Source organism: Rhinolophus ferrumequinum, chromosome 2, assembly GCF_004115265.2.
Source record: "Rhinolophus ferrumequinum isolate MPI-CBG mRhiFer1 chromosome 2, mRhiFer1_v1.p, whole genome shotgun sequence".
Taxonomy (NCBI): Eukaryota; Metazoa; Chordata; class Mammalia; order Chiroptera; family Rhinolophidae; genus Rhinolophus; species Rhinolophus ferrumequinum.
Window position 1 is genome coordinate 68,298,719 of NC_046285.1, and position 18,218 is coordinate 68,316,936.

At 34.7% G+C, this 18,218-nt stretch overlaps 1 protein-coding gene across 1 annotated transcript in view; it reads right to left on the minus strand.

The window, feature by feature from the left end:
- NAALADL2 (N-acetylated alpha-linked acidic dipeptidase like 2) overlaps nucleotides 1-13,594 on the minus strand; it is an 890,763-nt gene extending 877,169 nt beyond the window's left edge. The window contains exon 1 of the mRNA XM_033130693.1: nucleotides 13,424-13,594. Coding sequence (XP_032986584.1) covers nucleotides 13,424-13,466 — 43 coding nt within the window. The 5' untranslated portion in view covers nucleotides 13,467-13,594. The remainder of the gene's footprint in view (nucleotides 1-13,423) is intronic.
- Nucleotides 13,595-18,218: the final 4,624 nt, after the last annotated feature.

The following is an 18,218-nucleotide window of genomic DNA, read 5'->3' on the forward strand; positions in this document are numbered from 1 at the left end:
TGCTGTGGTCTATGAGTTGCTGGGTTCCATGACTCCCTGAATTTAGCTTCAGTAGCTCCTAATACTATCTTGTACATAACCCATATGTCAATAAATATATGTTGAATGAACAAGTGCATAATACTAAATTTGGTATGTTTAAATGTAAGTCTACTTTAGTTAAGTGCTCTAAACTTGTGAAGAATTTCCAAGGTTTTCCAACTTGTTGAAAACGGCAACTGAAGGAGGCTGTGTCTATTCAAGAAGACCTAATTACCTTAGTCCGACCTACTTGGGTTTTAATCCCAGCTCTACCATCTAGTTCCTAGATAATCCTGAAAGAGTCACTTCACATAGCTGAGCCTTCTGTAAAGAGGGGACCCATTCTCACTTGGTGGATGCAAGGCTTAAGTCTGGCCATACAGATAAAGTGTTTAAAGCAATGGTTATCCCCTATAAAAGCTCAGCATATAGTAACTGTTCTCTTCTTCATCTTCATCATCATCGTCATAGATGTGAGATATCTATTTAATTTTAACAGAATGGAAATTTTTACTAATTTCACTGATTCAAGGATGAAAACTGAAATAATCATTTCTAAAATAATAATCAGAATGTTCGTCATCCTTATATAAGCTATGGAGAACGTTAAACATGCGAGTTTTGCAAAAAGGTTCCTAATCAGGCCCTTGTTTTTTGTATTAAAATGTTAGAAATAAAAAAATACCATTACATGACAGCTTTTTATTAAGACAAGATAATATATTTCTTAACTCAAATGTGTGTTTCCAGCAGAAAGTTGTTTAGAGGAAATGATCTTTAAGTCTTCTAACAGTTAAGTTAGTCGAGTTCAAACAAAACATGTCCCTTACTGTACATCTACTACACTTTATGCCTTTGAAATTCTTTATTTGTAGTCTGTGTGGCATACTTTCACCAGCTACAGAACAAGAAAGCAACAACTTTCTGATGCCAGATGCTGAAGATCAATAGCTATTTCTCCCAAGTTTATAGTATAATTAAAATGTGTAGCAGAAATAATTTTCTCTTTAAACCCTAAGGGTAAGTCTAAAATTATTGACTAAGTCAAAGTTAGGTGCTGTAACATTTTTTATTATGTTTATGGATGATATAAAGGAGTTTATGTCTTTTACATGTAATTTGTTAAGTTAGAAACACTGAGGAAATATCCTCTGCATCAGCAGAGCGTCAACTGTTTCCAAACCTCTTTAAGGTGTAGTTTGTAGAGGTAAATCTATATTCCTTTACATCAGTTTTGGTCACCTAAAACTTCAAACTGAAGGTTAATGGTCAAAACATTCCTAAATTTAGTAGAACCCATTTACTTCAAAGTATTCCTCAGAACTTTATCACCTTCAATAAAAGTGTCACAAATGTAAGTATGATGGAAATGTCAGAAGGATGTGAGGGTAGGTAGGACAAGAGAACTCATGATGGACCCAAACCTAAAACTATATGTTCATATAGGAAGTTATGTGCGTTGTTATAAAATACAGCATGCACAGAAAAACAGATATATCAACTATAGAATGGACTATGAATAAAACATTACTCTTTCCAGTAATAAATATTAAGTCATTGATTTTTGCATATGGATATAAATGGTAATTATTTGAAACACTCCTTGAAAAACCTTTTTCTAATGTAACTAAAAACGGTACATCTGGGAAATGCAGAAGTTAAGAAACAATTAAGTCAGATATGTCCTAGATTTAAATCCTAGCTTTGACCCTTAGTGGTATTTAGTAAACACCCAATTATATTAGTTGTTCTTTTCATTAATAGTAATAATAATAATAATAACAGTAGTAATAAAATCATATAAACCCTAATGTTAATCACTAAATATCCTAAGGTCTTGAAATTTTTAAGTGGATAAACATTGATCCCAACCTTATTTTGCTTTCTTCACTTGAAACAGAGTCAAATTGAAATGCATCCCCATCATCCCAACGTCTCATTCATCTGCCACATTCATTCTGTATGGCCAGTGGTATATATGGGCGCTTTTCTAAGGTTACAGAGATGAGAAGATACCACTATAAAATCGTATTGGCAGTGAAGAAGCCTCGGTGTTCCACTGTTTTTCAAAAGCTGGATCAACTTGTAATGAAATGTACTCTCTCCTCTAGTCTTGCTATAGTCCAGTGGCATGCAATCTGACGATAACTAGCTGGAATAGGCTTATTGAGTAGTGCTACATGTTAAAGCTTAAGTATTCCAGAATAACAGTCTCTAGCTAAATCTGCAGACAAGCCAATAACACACACACACACACACACACACACACACACACACACTTTCACACACACTTATTCATGCCTCTGTGAAAACTGTCCTAATAATTAGCCTGCCTGTCTTTCTCTTCCTCCCCACCCTGTTGCTTTCCCACACTCACTGGCACTAATCTAACTTCACTGAGGCTGCTTCTGACCAGTCCTTTGATGTGTCTTTCATGGATTCAACACCCCACACACAGCCCCACCCCAACTCTTGGCTGGAATAAACTCAGCCTTTACCGCAAAGATGCATGCCATTTGGCATGAGCCTCAGCACTCACTCTTCTCCGAAACTCAGTCAGTCTGTCATTACACTCACCGTTCTTACTCTTCCTCGTAGAAAGAAAGCTGCCCTCCTGCCCCTTAAAGTTACTCCATTGATCCAAGTCCTCAACTTCCTCAGATACTCCTTCTATTCTAGCACCTTTATCCTCCTCTCACTGACACTGGTTCCTCATTTGTAAAAAGCAAAAATGGTATTTACGTCATAGAACTGTCGTGACTACCTCCTTTGTTCATTCTTCTTTCCCCCGCTCCCCGACTATGCTCATTGCCCCTGGCACAGTTACTGAACTTCTACTACTTCAGGTTTCTTATAGCTTGATGTTATAACTGTGTTCCTTTCACCTCATTCCTGATCATTTCCAAACTGTTTCTTCCTAAAGCCTCACCTTAATTCCAGGGTTAAACCACCAAATCTATGCACTCCTTTATGCTGTCATTTAATATTTTTCACCAGTTGAATATAGAAATCCCTATTACACATTCCCCCACAAACTCTGTTATCTATATCTTCTCTTTCTCCTGCGACCCCATCTCAGTTTCTTTCATTTCTGCTCAGCCTTTAGATGTCAGTGTTTTCTAGAGTCTATCATCAGTCTTCTCTTCCTACTTACATCTATCTTTGTATAATCTCACCTATGCAACATTTCATCATCTATGACTTAAATTTTAATAATTTCCAACTCTTTCATTCCATCCCAGTTCTCTTTCATAAGGTCTAGGGTCAATTTTGCAATTTAAGTCCTGGACATGTTCATCAATACCTAACACATATAGTTTAAAATTATTGTGTTTAAAGCAGTCTCATTATATTTATCTCCTATAAACTTCTCGCCATCCTCCATTTCCTAAATCAGTTAAAAATACTATTATCTCAGGTCAGAAACATAGTTTTCACAACCTCTCCCTCCTTCCACACTTAATAAGCAAACACCAATTTAACTTCAAGTATCTCTCAAATTGATTTCTTTTTGTTACATCTCACTGTTATCACATGAACCCAGCTCTCCATCACTATGCGACAATGGATAGAGATGAGGATGAATCTGAAATACAGCAGGAGGGCAGCTTCTTTCTATAAAGAAGATATAGTCATATAATTATTTATATTTGTATTTATTGAGCACATACCGTGTTTCCCCGAAAATAAGACCTAGCCAGATCATCAGCTCTAATGCATCTTTTGGAGCAAAAATTAATATAAGACTCGGTCTTATTTTACTATAATATAACACCCGGTCTTATGTAATAGAATAGAATAGAATAGAATAGAATAGAATAGAATAGAATAGAATAGAATAGAATAGAATAGAATAGAATAGAATAAATATAACATATCGGGTCTTATATTAATTTTTTCTTCAAGACGCATTAGAGTTGATGGTCCAGCTAGGGTGTTTGTGAAGATTAAATAAATAATATATGTTGAACACTTAGAACTATCCCTAACACACAGTACACACTTAATAAATATTTTCTCTATCATTCCCCCTACCACTGTCATCATTATTTTATACTTAGACTCTTTGAGAGCTCACTGAGGTAATCCCAACAGAAGTCACTGCAACAGAACTAGAGGAAATGACGAGGAACAGATTCTCTAATTCTGATTTGCAATGCATTACTCCCAATTACCTACAATAGAGACTCTATGTCAACTACTATTTTTCTATAAAAATGTCTCGTTCAATTTTAAGACATTTTTATTTGCCTTTTTTTTAGGCTTCTTGTTTTATCTTCTTTTATATTTTAAGTGACTGCTACTTTATGCTCAACTAATTTTCATGTTAGAATAATTGTATGTAGCATTTTATGTTTGTTTTTTTCTGAACATATTGAACTTATTCTTGAAAATATACTTACTATGTGCGAGCTGTGGTTCTAGGCACTGGAAATAAAGCAATAAACAAATGAGCTATGGTCTTTCATCTCAGAGAGAGAGCATTTTCTTGCAGGGAAATAGGTAATAAACAAATATACAAGAACAAAAAGAAAACGACTTATAGTGAGATACTAAAAGAATTAAAATAGGGCATTAAGATAGAGACTGACTGCTTCAGCTTGACAGGTTAGACAAATTACTACTGACTTGAGAGTTGATCTGACAACTGAATGACAAGAAGGAACAAACCATAGGAAGTTCAGCAAGTACCAGTAGTACATAGAGGTTTTAATAGAAGATCAGCTTGGTGTTTTTGTTGGAGGAAGAGAAAAGGCCAAGATAAGCTTAGTAAATTTCTGCCTTGAATTAGTATCCAACAAATACTAGTTCTTTCTCCTTTTTATTCACATGGTTATGAAGATAAATTATTTACTAACTAATCAATGTAGGCAAATGCAAATTTCACTAGAAGACTGTCTTTCCAGAACTTTCTATTAACTAAATATCAATGTTCTGGTGGATTATATTAAGTCACATAAGAGTATTTTGATAAATACAATTTTGTAATTACTAATAGAAATATAAGCAATAATATACGTTTTCTAATCTAGAAAAAAAAAAGATAATGCCTAAAAGAGGTCAAATACTAAACTGAAAAAATAAAATAAAATACGAACCTAAAACTGATGAGAACTCAAAATCAAGAATGAAAATATTACTATTTTCTTATTATTCTTTCTCTTTTTCCCCCTAAATTCCTATGTACCTTTGTCAAAAATAAAAACATCACTACCTCATTGCAACTGAAGTGTATAGATTAAAGTCTCAAAAGTAGGGTTATAAAGCAACATAAGTATCATTAATATCAATATGCTTTTCTTTATTCCTACTCTCGTCCCCTGCCCTGCCTATTTTCCCTTCCCTACCCAATTCTGCCACAGCGATAGTACTAAAACTCTTAGGAACCAAAATGATCTAAAACACCTCTATAAAATCCAGTAGAAACTTCAGGGAAGACATCTGAGTGTTCCACATGCTTATAAAATATATATATAGCAGCCTAATTTTCAAAATAACTTATTTTATATTCTGATATTTTAAGGGTGAATATTTTAGTCATGTAAATATTTAAATTAATTATTATTTTGTTTTATATACCTTTCTGTTTTTACTTTCAGATTAATTATATATCTATCTATATCTATATCTATCTATCTATATATATATATATATATATATATATATATATATATATATATATATAATTTCTTTTTCTGACAAATGTCTGGTACATAGGATTGTATAGCAGCTTAGGAGCTGAAAAGAAAACTGCCCATATCAAGATTCTGAGATGAGTTAAATAATATTATCTTCTTTACCTCTATATATTTTCCAATTTTACTTCTCATTGCTGCCTAATAAAAATTTATCTTCTAGTTAGGACTGTTTCTTGTGATGTATAGAAATTATTCTGATTTCTATCACCACGTCTAATGCAGAAATCTATGCATCTCTTGAATAACATGCATTTTTATATCATTTGAACACCATAAATCTCAAAACCAATTTCAAACTTTTCTTTTGGTTGCTATGGAAGCTAGAAAGCAAATGTCTGACCTGTTTAGTAGCTGTTTGGAATGTCTGGCATATATTTTTGATACAAATTTTAACTGTTATATTATTTTAACTTTATTTTCTATTATGTTTACTAATTTGTAGCCTATTTCAAACTAGGAATTCTTGGAAAATCTTTTTGTTTGTTTGTTTCCAATAAGATAGGAGACTAAAGCAAGTAAATACTTGGATAGATTCAATTTCTACGCCTTGGCTCTGCTGTTCATTTGGCCAGGACACACTTTCCTCTTTCTGGCCACTTATTCAAATTTACCAGATCTGCCAGTGTCAGTTTACATCATATCTCCTCTATGAAACTCTCTATAAATTCCTAGGCTCTCTATCAATTGTTAGATACCTATCTGTGTTTATAATAGCCAAGAACAATATAACAATATAACCAAGAATTGGCAAGAGTAGAAGCAAATTTTCCCTTTAGTAGAAAAGCTTATTTCTCCATCTCTGAAACCTGACACCAAGAAATGTGATGTATGTGATGAAGAATTTTTCAAGATTTACCAATAATTTAAGAAAGATAGGACTTGACTATGATTACATTACTGATCCATAAACAAAGAGGAAAATAAAGCAAGGTGACCCTTTCAATCTCTCGATTTCTCATGTCCTGTTTTCAAAGGAACTTACTTTTGATAAAACAGAATAATCACAGAGATGGAAAGGTTTTAAGGGTTTAATCAGTTATCAAAATGGATCATTGAGCATGGTCTGAAGTCACAGCAAATTGATTTTGCCGTTTAACAGGTGTACGTACATGCACACCTTTTGCTGTTTATATGAATTATATTAACTTCAATATTTGACTTTCAACTACTTTTTTTTAGTAGATAAGATTTTATACTTATCTTTTAAGTCACACTCCTTTTTCTGAGTACACAATACACGACTCATATTACCATAATCAAGGATTAAAAGAGGACAGGTGTATTGCACTACAATATAAATTATAAAGGCATTTATGCCTGTACCTTCCAAAGTGTTCAACTATGGAGATGGTTAAACATCTATCAACAGTGCACCAAAATCTCCTTGGTCAAATAAAACCAGTTACAAATACTTTTCCTGAAGAGAGATTAGAAGCTCAAGGGATCAACTGAAGCTCAATGCCCTTTTAAGTGTTTTCATCCTAATCACATTTTATCTGCAATCCTCTGAGTCACCTGTTTCTCCTTCACTTAGGTTTCAAGTGCAACACCTTCCAATAATAAGTCAAGTATATGTTCGGTTAATAATCTTTCTCCCCCCCCAAAACAAACTGTGATACAACGTAGGTTGGCTTACTGTTTTACTCAGTTAGCTAAATTTGTTTAATCTCTTTCCAAAATCTAGAGAATAGGCATACAATGTAATAATTATACATATATATGTATATATGTATAATATATATATGCGTAATAAATATATATATATATATGTATAAACATCAAATTGTTACTGCACTCTTTATTTTTTTCTTTAAGAAAAAGAAAGCAGATTCAAAGACTGACTCAACCTCTTAAATATACGACAAAAAGGCAATGACATTATTGATAATAATGTTTAAACAATCAAGTCATCCTGTAGGTATGTATCACCTTTTCTTCAAGAAGATTTTAGAGTGACTTTAAATGTCTTCCTTTAAAACAATTTCAGCGCCATAAAATGTCATTTAAATCAAAGAGGATTTAACTGTGCTTTTAGACAATTTTAAACTATAAGAAAAAACTCTAAATTTCACAGGGCTTGAGAAATGGCTTTTCCCCAAGCAGCAGGTTTGAATTTAGAGCCATGTTTTTAACCACCTTTAACTCATGTTCCATTCAAGTACATTGTTTGCTATTTTATTTCTAATAAAGTAGAGATCATATATCTACTTAGAAAGACAAGAGATCAGTTATGCTGTTTTCAATAACTATTGCTTATATATTATGTCAGAGATCATTACCTAATCTTATTTGCCTGGTCCAAGGATTCTCCGTCTTATATCTGAGAAAAGTCCCCATGCCATCTTCACGTACACCTTCGCTTAGCCCATTTAGGTCAGACTCACCTGAGATTTCATGCCTTGACATTCTCTGCAATTTTACTTGCTCCACGTCGGCTCAATTTTGTCCTTGGATAGTAAGACCTTTCCAGCAGACCCTTTGGAAGTTTCAATCAAAATGTCCTATTACCTCAATATGTAAATTTCAACTCCAAAATGTCTCAGGTCTTCAAGTGTTCCACCTATCGCTACAAGCTAGTGAAAGTCTTCCTCCTGGAACAAGAGGTCCCTGCACTTCTCTTAATTGAAAATGCTGTTAGGGAGAGTCACAAACTGGTTAGTCCTCTTTGGAGTTTTAGAAAGATTTCAAGGCACTCACAGGCATGGTTTACCATGATGAATGCAGAGATGTGTTTTCACCACAGAAAGTAAACATGCACACCAAACCAGTATAACAGGTTGGGGTATACAGTACTGCTACCCGCCGGCTGCAACTTAGAAGCACAGACACTAAGGCACCTTCCTGCCTAGATTGTTTTTTTTTTTTTTCCTTTTACTAGTCAAATAAAATACGTGTAATTTCTGAAAAAAATGGCTGTATCATGAGAAACATTCAATGTATGTGCTTAGGGGTTTTCAAGCTGACTTCTCCTGGTTGTGATGAAAGTTAAGTAAATATATTACAAGTCAATAAAAACTATTATGGAGTCAAGATAAAACTCAGATCTTTGCGGACCAGGTTTCAATAGCTTGACTGAATACAGGACAATTATTTCCAGGGCATTACAATAGAAACTAAAAGATGTCAATACAGAAAACATTTATGAGCCTGATTTCCTCTTTTGAAATAGGAAAGTAAATGCCTCCAGAAAACATTATGCCAAATTCCTCTATAAAATTACAGGCTCTGGGACAGCTAGGGTGGGGACCTGGCAACTGCTTCAAAGAAATCAAGGACAATTTTCTTACCTTCATAGGATCTCTGTTTGCTACTGTACAAAGTAGAAATGCTGGACTTGAGGCCCTCTAAGCTCCTTTCTACATTGAATATGTTAATATTCTACAGACTTCCACCCCTCCACCCCCGCCCCAGTTCTGGCAGCGAAACTCTCCTTTAGTGAGTTGGTAAAGAGTTCTGTCCTCTCGGATGATTGGTGTCTAAAGTTGGCTTTGCATTCCATGGCCTAGCCAACTCTTCTGTATTTAGAAATATTTTCCCCTCAACTCTAGTCTTTTGTAAACTGTAGAGTAGGGGTGTCCTACTTAGATCTAGAGAACTAAGAAGAACTGAGGTAGGAAGGAGGGCTACGACAGACGATGATCTCTGACAAGGGTATGTGAGCAGCCCAGTTGAAGACCCTCGCTGAAAGAAATTTCTCACAAGGTCATTCTTCCATTGAACCCAGAGCTACCTTTCATTCAAATAATTCCAAGGATGAAATTGTATATCATGTCCTTCAAAAAAGAGGCAGGTGGCCTTGGACATGCTTTGACCAAGGAGGAGGAGAGGAAATGTTAAAAGCTCATGCGGACTGAGTTTTTGCAGTAGGACGGACTCAGTGGATGAGGAGCACAGCTGGATAAAGTCTTTCTTTCTCCTTCTCCTTCCTTCCTTCCTTCCTTCCTTCCTTCCTTCCTTCCTTCCTTCCTTCCTTCCTTCCTTCCTTCCTTCCTTCCTTCTTCTTCTTCTTCTTCTTCTTCTTCTTCTTCTTCTTCTTCTTCTTCTTCTTCTTCTTCTTCTTCTTCTTCTTCTTCTTCTTCTCCTTCTCCTTCTCCTTCTCCTTCTCCTTCTTCTTCTTCTTCTTCTTCTTCTTCTTCTTCTTCTTCTTCTTCTTCTTCTTTTTTTTTTAACAGTTTTGACTCGGTTCTGCCCTGCTATTTAATAAGAATCCTGGGAGAAGTAGAAAACACATGTCCTTCCTGACAGAGAATAGGTAAGGGGACCTTACGTGCCCAAGGGTGGCCTCTAGAGAAACCTTAGATTAAGGCATTTCCAGGTAGCTGCCTGTCAGGAAGGAAGTTGTCACCCTCTTGTCATTCCAGCCATGGCCTTTCAATAGTGTCACAGACGGACCAAGTGCCACTCAGTGGTACCTATGAATTTGCAGATATTATGCAAGGAAACAGTGCTTCCTTTCCTCAGCTGATAACAATGTCCCAAAAGCACTTGCCCTACTCCTTTTGCCATATTATGTATACATTTTATTTATATTTTCAAAAATTAGAAAGACAATTCTAGCATTCTATCCTGCTCTAGATAATTCTATTTTGTGAGTTCTTAGACTATTATAATCCTTCACGTGTAAAATCTTTACTTAATGCCCTGTGGGGTTACTTTTCATTGGGAATGAAAGGAAAAGCTTGCTTTTTATGTTTGAAAAGATAATTGAGATCTGTTCACAGTAAGCTGAAGATGACTTTAGAACTACTTCACTTTCATTTTGGGGAAAATAGGTTCCCAATGCTGTTGGAAACATTAAATGTTGCTAGCTATGGCCTCCCCTAACCAGGGAACCCTCAGCCAACTACCAGGATATAAAAATGGGTCAGAGACCAACAGGAAATTGCACTAAAATGAATGATCTTTGACTAAGTCTATGTCTAGCCTTCCAAATTGTGACTAGGGATGGTCCAATGAAGCTAGACAATGTAGATACATGTTCTTAGAAAATCATTATTCAAAGCACATGATGGAATTTTAACAATAATCTACTGTAATTTATTATTTTTATAGCCAAAACACTTAAATCATCCATATGTTTACTGGACAAAACATAATAGTTGAATATAGTCATTTTGGTTAGAGAATACTCATTTATAAGTAGAGCTGATAATAACTAGGATTGTTTCAGAGAACTTCAGAATTTTTATAAATGTTGTTAAGTCAAGGCAAAATTAAACAATATTTAAAAATGCCTTTTTATTTACTATGATGATTTTTTAAACTCAAGCTTAGATGTAGGACAAGGTATGGCACAAAAAAACAGAATAATGTCAGAGTATTCCATAAATGAAGATTCCAGGATATATCTTGATTTCTTTTACAAAATATCAAACACACTTATCAAAATCTCTGACTTTCCCACATACAAATAAAGCTGCAAATTGTCCCCACAGTGCTTCCCTTTATAAATTAAAAAAGTCCAGAAATTAAAACCAACAATCGAAGTACCTTCGCTTCTAATTAACTCTCATCTGATTAATAGGTTCAATTAATAATCTTAAGGTGATTACAACTGGAATGGAAGCATTTCAATCCTCCAAGAGATACATCTAAACTTTTGTAGATCTACCAAGGATACATTTCAACTCAGATAAGATCAGAAGATAACATATTCCTTATTGAAAAGTTTTCACAAGTGCATAAAGGAAAATACCTTGGGTTAGAACTGATCTCACAAGCATTCCCCAGCTCCAGATTTATGGATCTAGGGACATCATTTTCTAACTCAGACCATGGCATTCAAAGTATTTGCTATAGCTTTTACTTTTGCTTGTTTGGTCATTTTTACTGATATACACTGATTACTAACTCTGAAAAAAAAAATATATATATATATGAAAAAAACAAAACACACACACACACACACAAATATATGAAAAACAAAACACAGAACAAAAATACAAATACTAGGATTGTAAAATAAGAAGTAGCACCCATGATCCTGACACATAAAGGGATGATATGGAGAGAGGGGAAAGGCCCGGTCACTCCTCAGTTGATGTCAGTCCCTTGAACACACACACAGGTAATGCCCCCACACTGTCTAGGGCAAGTGGTTACCAAACAGTCATGTACTTTTTATACAAAATCATCATTATATGAACAACTCTAACAACGTAAATGTCTTCATATACTTTTTCAAGGAAAGATATTACAGAGAGAATTATAGTATATGTTATAATTACATACATAATATCATCTGTGTCTATAAAACACACAAAATATAATTTCATGGAATAATGCTGAAACTTTCACCTTATTGATTGTTTCTTCAGTGGAATGCATTAAATGACATTTTTTAAAATTAATCTTTAAATAAAAATGCTTTATAATAGCACTTTACGTAGTATTTCAAAAACATTTTTAGGAAACCTACAGAAATAAAAATAAGATTCTCAGGTTCTTAAGCAGGTTAAGTGCAGAAAGGATTAAAGAAAATAAAGAAAACACACAGGCATTCTGGAAACTCTATAAACCAGAGGCTATGTACTTCTATCACCAAGCATGCCTATGATCACCTTACTTTTATGCTTGCTTGTGTTATATTTCATAGATTCGGTTTTATATGTTTGACTATGTGTACTTAATGGGAAACTGGGTGGTCTAGGAATTTTCTTGTTGGTAGCTTCAGATGAACATAATTAAACAAAAATGGCATTATAAGTACACTTTTAAAAAAGATTGATCAAAATGTTACATGTAAAAGTGGTAAATAATTCATAGGAGAGCAGACCACCAGGTTTCTCCGAAAATAAGACCTAGCTGGACCATCAGTTCTAATGCATCTTTTGGAGCAAAAATTAGTAAAAGACCCAGTATTACATTACATTACGTTATATTATATTATATTATTATATTATATCATATTATATTTGGTCTTGTATTATATTAAAAGAAGACCTGGTCTTATATTAATTTTTGCTCCAAAAGATGCATTAGAGCTGATGGTCCAGCTAGGCCTTATTTTCGGGGAAACAGGGGACTGAAAATCATGGCAACAAATAAGCATTAGAGTCACTTTCTATTTTTTTCTTTAAAGAAAGAACTTTTCTTACTCAAAGAAGTGAAGTGTGAGCAACCTTGTATTTGTTTCTATCAACAAGCCTAACCATGGAAGCCTAGTCAAGCCAATGTCAACAAAGCCAGTCCCTTCAAAGGACAAAGGTACCTGATTAAGTAAGACATGTAAAATAAACCGCTGTCCCCTACAGGATCTCTTAGATCCTGTTTTCTACCTTTGAAAAATAGTTATGTTAATTACAAGGACACTTAGATAGTAAACCCCAGAGATGGCAAAACTTGATTACAAATTACAAATTGCACAGGGAGAGACAAAAATCAACATTCTGTCAATATTGGAAAAGGTCGAACACAGCAAATGCACCAGAAATGTGTCGCACCATCTCCCCACCACTACACTGGCGAGTAGGATAAGGCTCTCTCCATGCACCATAAAATGTGTTTCTGTGTTGGTCAAGTTGCTGAGCACAACAGAGACGGCCAGCTTCTTCTGAAACAACAATAATTCCTACATTCCCTCAAAGCACACCTTGAAACTTGGTGGGGACACACACACACACACACACACACACACACACACACTGTAATCAACACTGCTTAAATTTCTGATTGCAGACATTTCCGATGCTGTTGGCACTTACCTTGCAAGGATGTGTTAGGTAAACCTGTTTCATTCTCTCCCATTTTATTATTTCTTTTTAAAGGGGGCCAAGCAGTTTCAAGTTGTTTCAGTTACCCTGCTCGCTCTGTGACCTTCTGACTTTCTACTGTAGTATTGTAACAGTATACTACCTGCTTTCTTCTGTGAATAATTACCATTCTGCTTCCTGAGTTACCTGGGCTTGCAAGACCTGTTTTACTATGAAGTGAGATCACATCCTTTGATCCAATGTACTGCTATTAATGTGTGCTTCACAAAACGTGGCTTTGTTTCCGTTCTGATATTAACTTGTAATTCCCTACTTTCACTTTAGTCCAGAAATGGATTTACATGTTATCCCCTGAAAGAGTGTCGATACTACCAACACACCATAATGCAGAGCAACTTTTGTTTGCTTTTTAGTGTCCCCGATCAGCTTCTCTTACAGAAATAAAATACAATTTAAAGTGAATTTTGCAATGCCTCTTTTAAAACTACAGGGAGATAAGGAACAGCATGGAAATCAGCTTTGTGCAGTGGTGGAAAGGCAGGCTCTGGAGTAACTAACTCTAATACTAGTTGTGTAGCTAAAAATGAGGAACGTAACTTCTTTGAGACTCAGCTACTATAACTGTCAAATGGGGTAATATCTATTTCTAAAGATTATTATGAAAATTGAAAGCAATAATGTATGACTGCTAAACATTGTAAACGGCAGATAAACACACAAGAAGCAAAATTTCCTCCTTCGCCTCTCTGCCTCCCCTCCCCTTCTTTCTTTTCCTCTTTGTCTTCCTTTACTCCCTCCTCTTGTCCTTCTCCTCCTGTGTGACCAGTGAAAAGGATACCAAACTACAGCACTGATGTCACTATGTTCTGACATCAACTGTGTTACTTAGTAACTGAAAAACCTTAAAAAAAAAACAAATCATTCAATGAAATCTTGGAGTGCTTCAAGGTCTTCATTTAAAAAAAAAAAAGATACATTTGCATTGCCTTTTTAATAGGAATGTAGTGAGTATGACTTAAACTGCTGTGCCTCAGAAAAATATAATCTCTACCAAAAAATGTGACAAATTAGAGATTTATCTTTATCCATTTGTAAGAGAGAAAGGAAGTAGATCACAAAAATAAGTCAACTAATTTAAGCTCTTTCTCCCATAATACATCAAAAAAACAAAACAAAACAAAACAAAAAAAAACCTCTACTTTCCCCCTCTAAAAAATTCCTTATCTTTTAGCTTTGGTCAAACTAATTAAAAACAAAACAAAACAAAACAGAAAAATCCAAACTCAAATGTCTCTTTATTTAATAATTCTTTAATTTTCAATTTGAAAAGAATTTGTATACCATGTTTGCTAGCTTCTTAATTAAAAACAAAAAACAACAAAAAAACCTGATTATATAAGGTATGTAAACTGTAGAAATAGTGAACAACTAGATCATTTTTTTCCTCAAAAGTATTAGAAATAAAAACAAACATGACATTTAAAAAATTCCTTATCACAGTTTATTTAGAGTTGTCTCTTTCATTACCTCTCGGGGTCTCAGTTTTCCTTATCTGTAGAATGAGGGAGGTGGACCATTTATTATCTAAGACCAATTCCATCATTTGTCTGATTTAAAATCCACAAACGTCTGATTTAAAATACAGGTTGTGGTTTGTTTCAAAATACAGTACTCCTTTTCCTAGTACAATTGCATAATGTAACATATATACTGTGTTACATACTTTACCAAAAGTAACCTGAAATTGAATGTTTGCCAATAAAATACTATAATCATCACATTCTGACTGACTTGGACATAAGAGAACAAATACTTACCAATCCTCACTCATTATGACAAACTCAGAAATGTATTTTCATACCTGCCCTTGGCACCTAAAATCAGTCAATAGAGGGATAACAGGAATAAAACACCCATTATCTACCAGCTGAATTATGGCATGTAGGAGTCATTATGGAAGTAGAATGGAGAAGTCCTATCTCTGAGCTGAAGAAAAATGTAAATATAAAACGCCAGAAACCTCAAAAGTTTTGTAGCTGCACAGAAAGTAACATAAATATACATTCAGTTATACTGATATAGTTTCAACATTAATAAAATGACATGGACACACATTCTCTCCTCTCTCTCTCTCTCTTTCACACACACACACACACACACACACACACACACACACATTGAATGCCTAGAAAAATTCTTTATCACCTGCTTTGCCTGACTCATTCATATGCAGCAATTCTTTAACCCAGTCTTGGTTGGTGTTTCTTCTATGTACTTTCCAGATGCCTCTTAACAACTCAGAAGTTTTCCTGTCACCATGGCTCTTACCACATTGTATCATATGTACTGCTAATTATTTCTGTCTCTGCAAGCTGTTATGCCAGATTCCCTTTCTGTGTACATCACTGTATCTCTAGCACCTAGCACAGTTAGTACACATACTATACCTCCAACTAATTTTGTAAAGATGAATAAAATTACCATCATCAGAAAGGATGAATTAAGGATTAAAACAAACAAAAAAAAGTGGCAGCGGTACATGGATTAGCAAAGAAGATACTGGGAGATATTCCAGAAGGGAAAAATGACAAATTAAAGTTTAAAAGTGAAAAGAGATGGGAGAAGGAAAGTAGGTAGGTTTATCTGCAATAGCAGATAATTAAGAGCTAGAAGGATAAAAGAGATGAAGATACTAAAGAGAATTTTCAAAAAAGACTCAAAGATAGAAGTAAATGAAAGAGAAATAGTGCATTGGTTTAAAACACACTGTTAAAGAGAAAACCACAAGCCTAAAGTAGAGTCACTTGTGCTAAAGCCTATGATACCAAAATTAGATTTAATATCTGACCTAATTGTTGTTTCAATTTCTCCCAGAAACATAATCTTAATTAACCAGTCTGGAATTTTCTGGTCAACACCAAAGAGGTAATCTGTCACATGTGCCCTCTCCTTCCCCCAGTACAAAACAGAGGCAATCTGAATGATAATAAGTATTAACTCTCCTGCCTCCACAAAAAAGATGTCCTTCGCTAAAAAATATTTTATTTTCTTTGTTTATACTGTGTTTCCCGGAAAATAAGCCCTAGCATGATTTTTCAGGATGACATCCACTGAACATATGCCCTAATGTGTCTTTTGTAGCAAAAATTAATATAAGACCCGGTCTCATTTTCAGGGAAACATGGTAGCTCCCTTGCCCCACCCATCTTCCTGCAAAAACCTTTCATTTTGTACAACCCCTCAGAGCACCCTTCTGGTTGCTAGATGGGATTCTGATCCATTCATGACTTGCTTAGTAAGGCAAATTAGATCTTCAAATTTACTTGATTGAATTTTGTTTTTTCAACAACACACACAAACATACACACACAAGTGGCATGCGTGGTATTAGGCAGAATAGGTTCATTGAATGGTGAAAAGGAAGTTCACATAATTATTAAAATTATCAAGATTTTCTGAATATTGGAATGGAAGTCTATAAGAGTGAATTCATCTTTAATGCATTCTGAGACTTTACTATAAAAATTACTGAACACATTTTTTTAAACAATTCAGATGGCATAATAGAAATAGAAAATATTCATAATAGAAAACATCCAATCACATCACCTATTTGTTTCCAAGATTCTATTTCTAAAGCAAACTACAGGAAGAGTGTGGGCAAAGGAGAAGGTTATAAACGCTGTCCTTTATCACTCAGAAGGGTTCTATTCTACCTAGAACTACAGAAGAGGAAGAAACCACTGTTGCAGTTAAAACTTGTTGTGGGTTAAGTGTTTAGTTCTGATTTTCAAGGGATGATATATGTGAAAATTTGAAAAAAAAAAAAAAATGAAGTGGTTATTTGAAGTTCTGAATGTCGGCATTGTATATTATGAAGCATGGAACACTGAGTATGTAAAATGTCACAATACATTTAATAATGACATAAATCTGGTACTCATTTTCACAATGAAACATGTAACACAAAGAGAACAAACAACTCTGTCAAAACCATAGATATCCATGGTGAGAAAAGGGTAGGGAGAAATAAATTAGAAACCTCAAAACTATAATCCTACAAGCCATTACTAGAAGGAAATTCCATGCTTAGCAAACAAAATGGATCCTTGAGATTACAGTTTCAAGAATTAGCTGGATGCGATGGAAGACACCAGAATATGCATTTGCTACCCTAAAAATATACCTTTTGCCCATGTTTATTAATTGAGCAGACTCAGGAAAATCTCTTTATCTCAACTGCCTAAAAATAGAGTATAAATGTCCTGTTCTGTGAAGGAAACTTACATTTAGAAAGGAAATTTCCATTTGTAAAAGTGCCTCCTTACCAGGGATAGAACAACTCCTGGAGGTAACTCTTATCACCTGAGAATCTCACATGTAAACTATAGCCAAGAATTCCCAGGGTGGAATTTTCTGATCCTCAGAGCTGCCAAATACTTTTGAGTCCTACCAAAAACAAGATAACTAGGTATGCTAGGAAAGGGGGTAGAAGGGGGTAGGGTGGGCGAGAGTACTATACAAGAAGAATGGGTAGAGGTAAATTAAACTAGCTTTTCTTAGGCTTAGGAATGCTGGCCCAGCATATTCTACTCCGCTTCTGGATATGAGTGTTACCACTCGTTTCCTTAGAGTGAAACTTAGGATTTATCCTTGGCTCTACCCTCCCACATTCCCCAAATAGTCAGTAAGTCCTGTCAGTGTCATTGAAATCCACCTCCTTAACTTTCCATTTCCTCCACGTGAGGCAATTATCATCTTTTGCCAAGACAGTAACTCCCTAAAT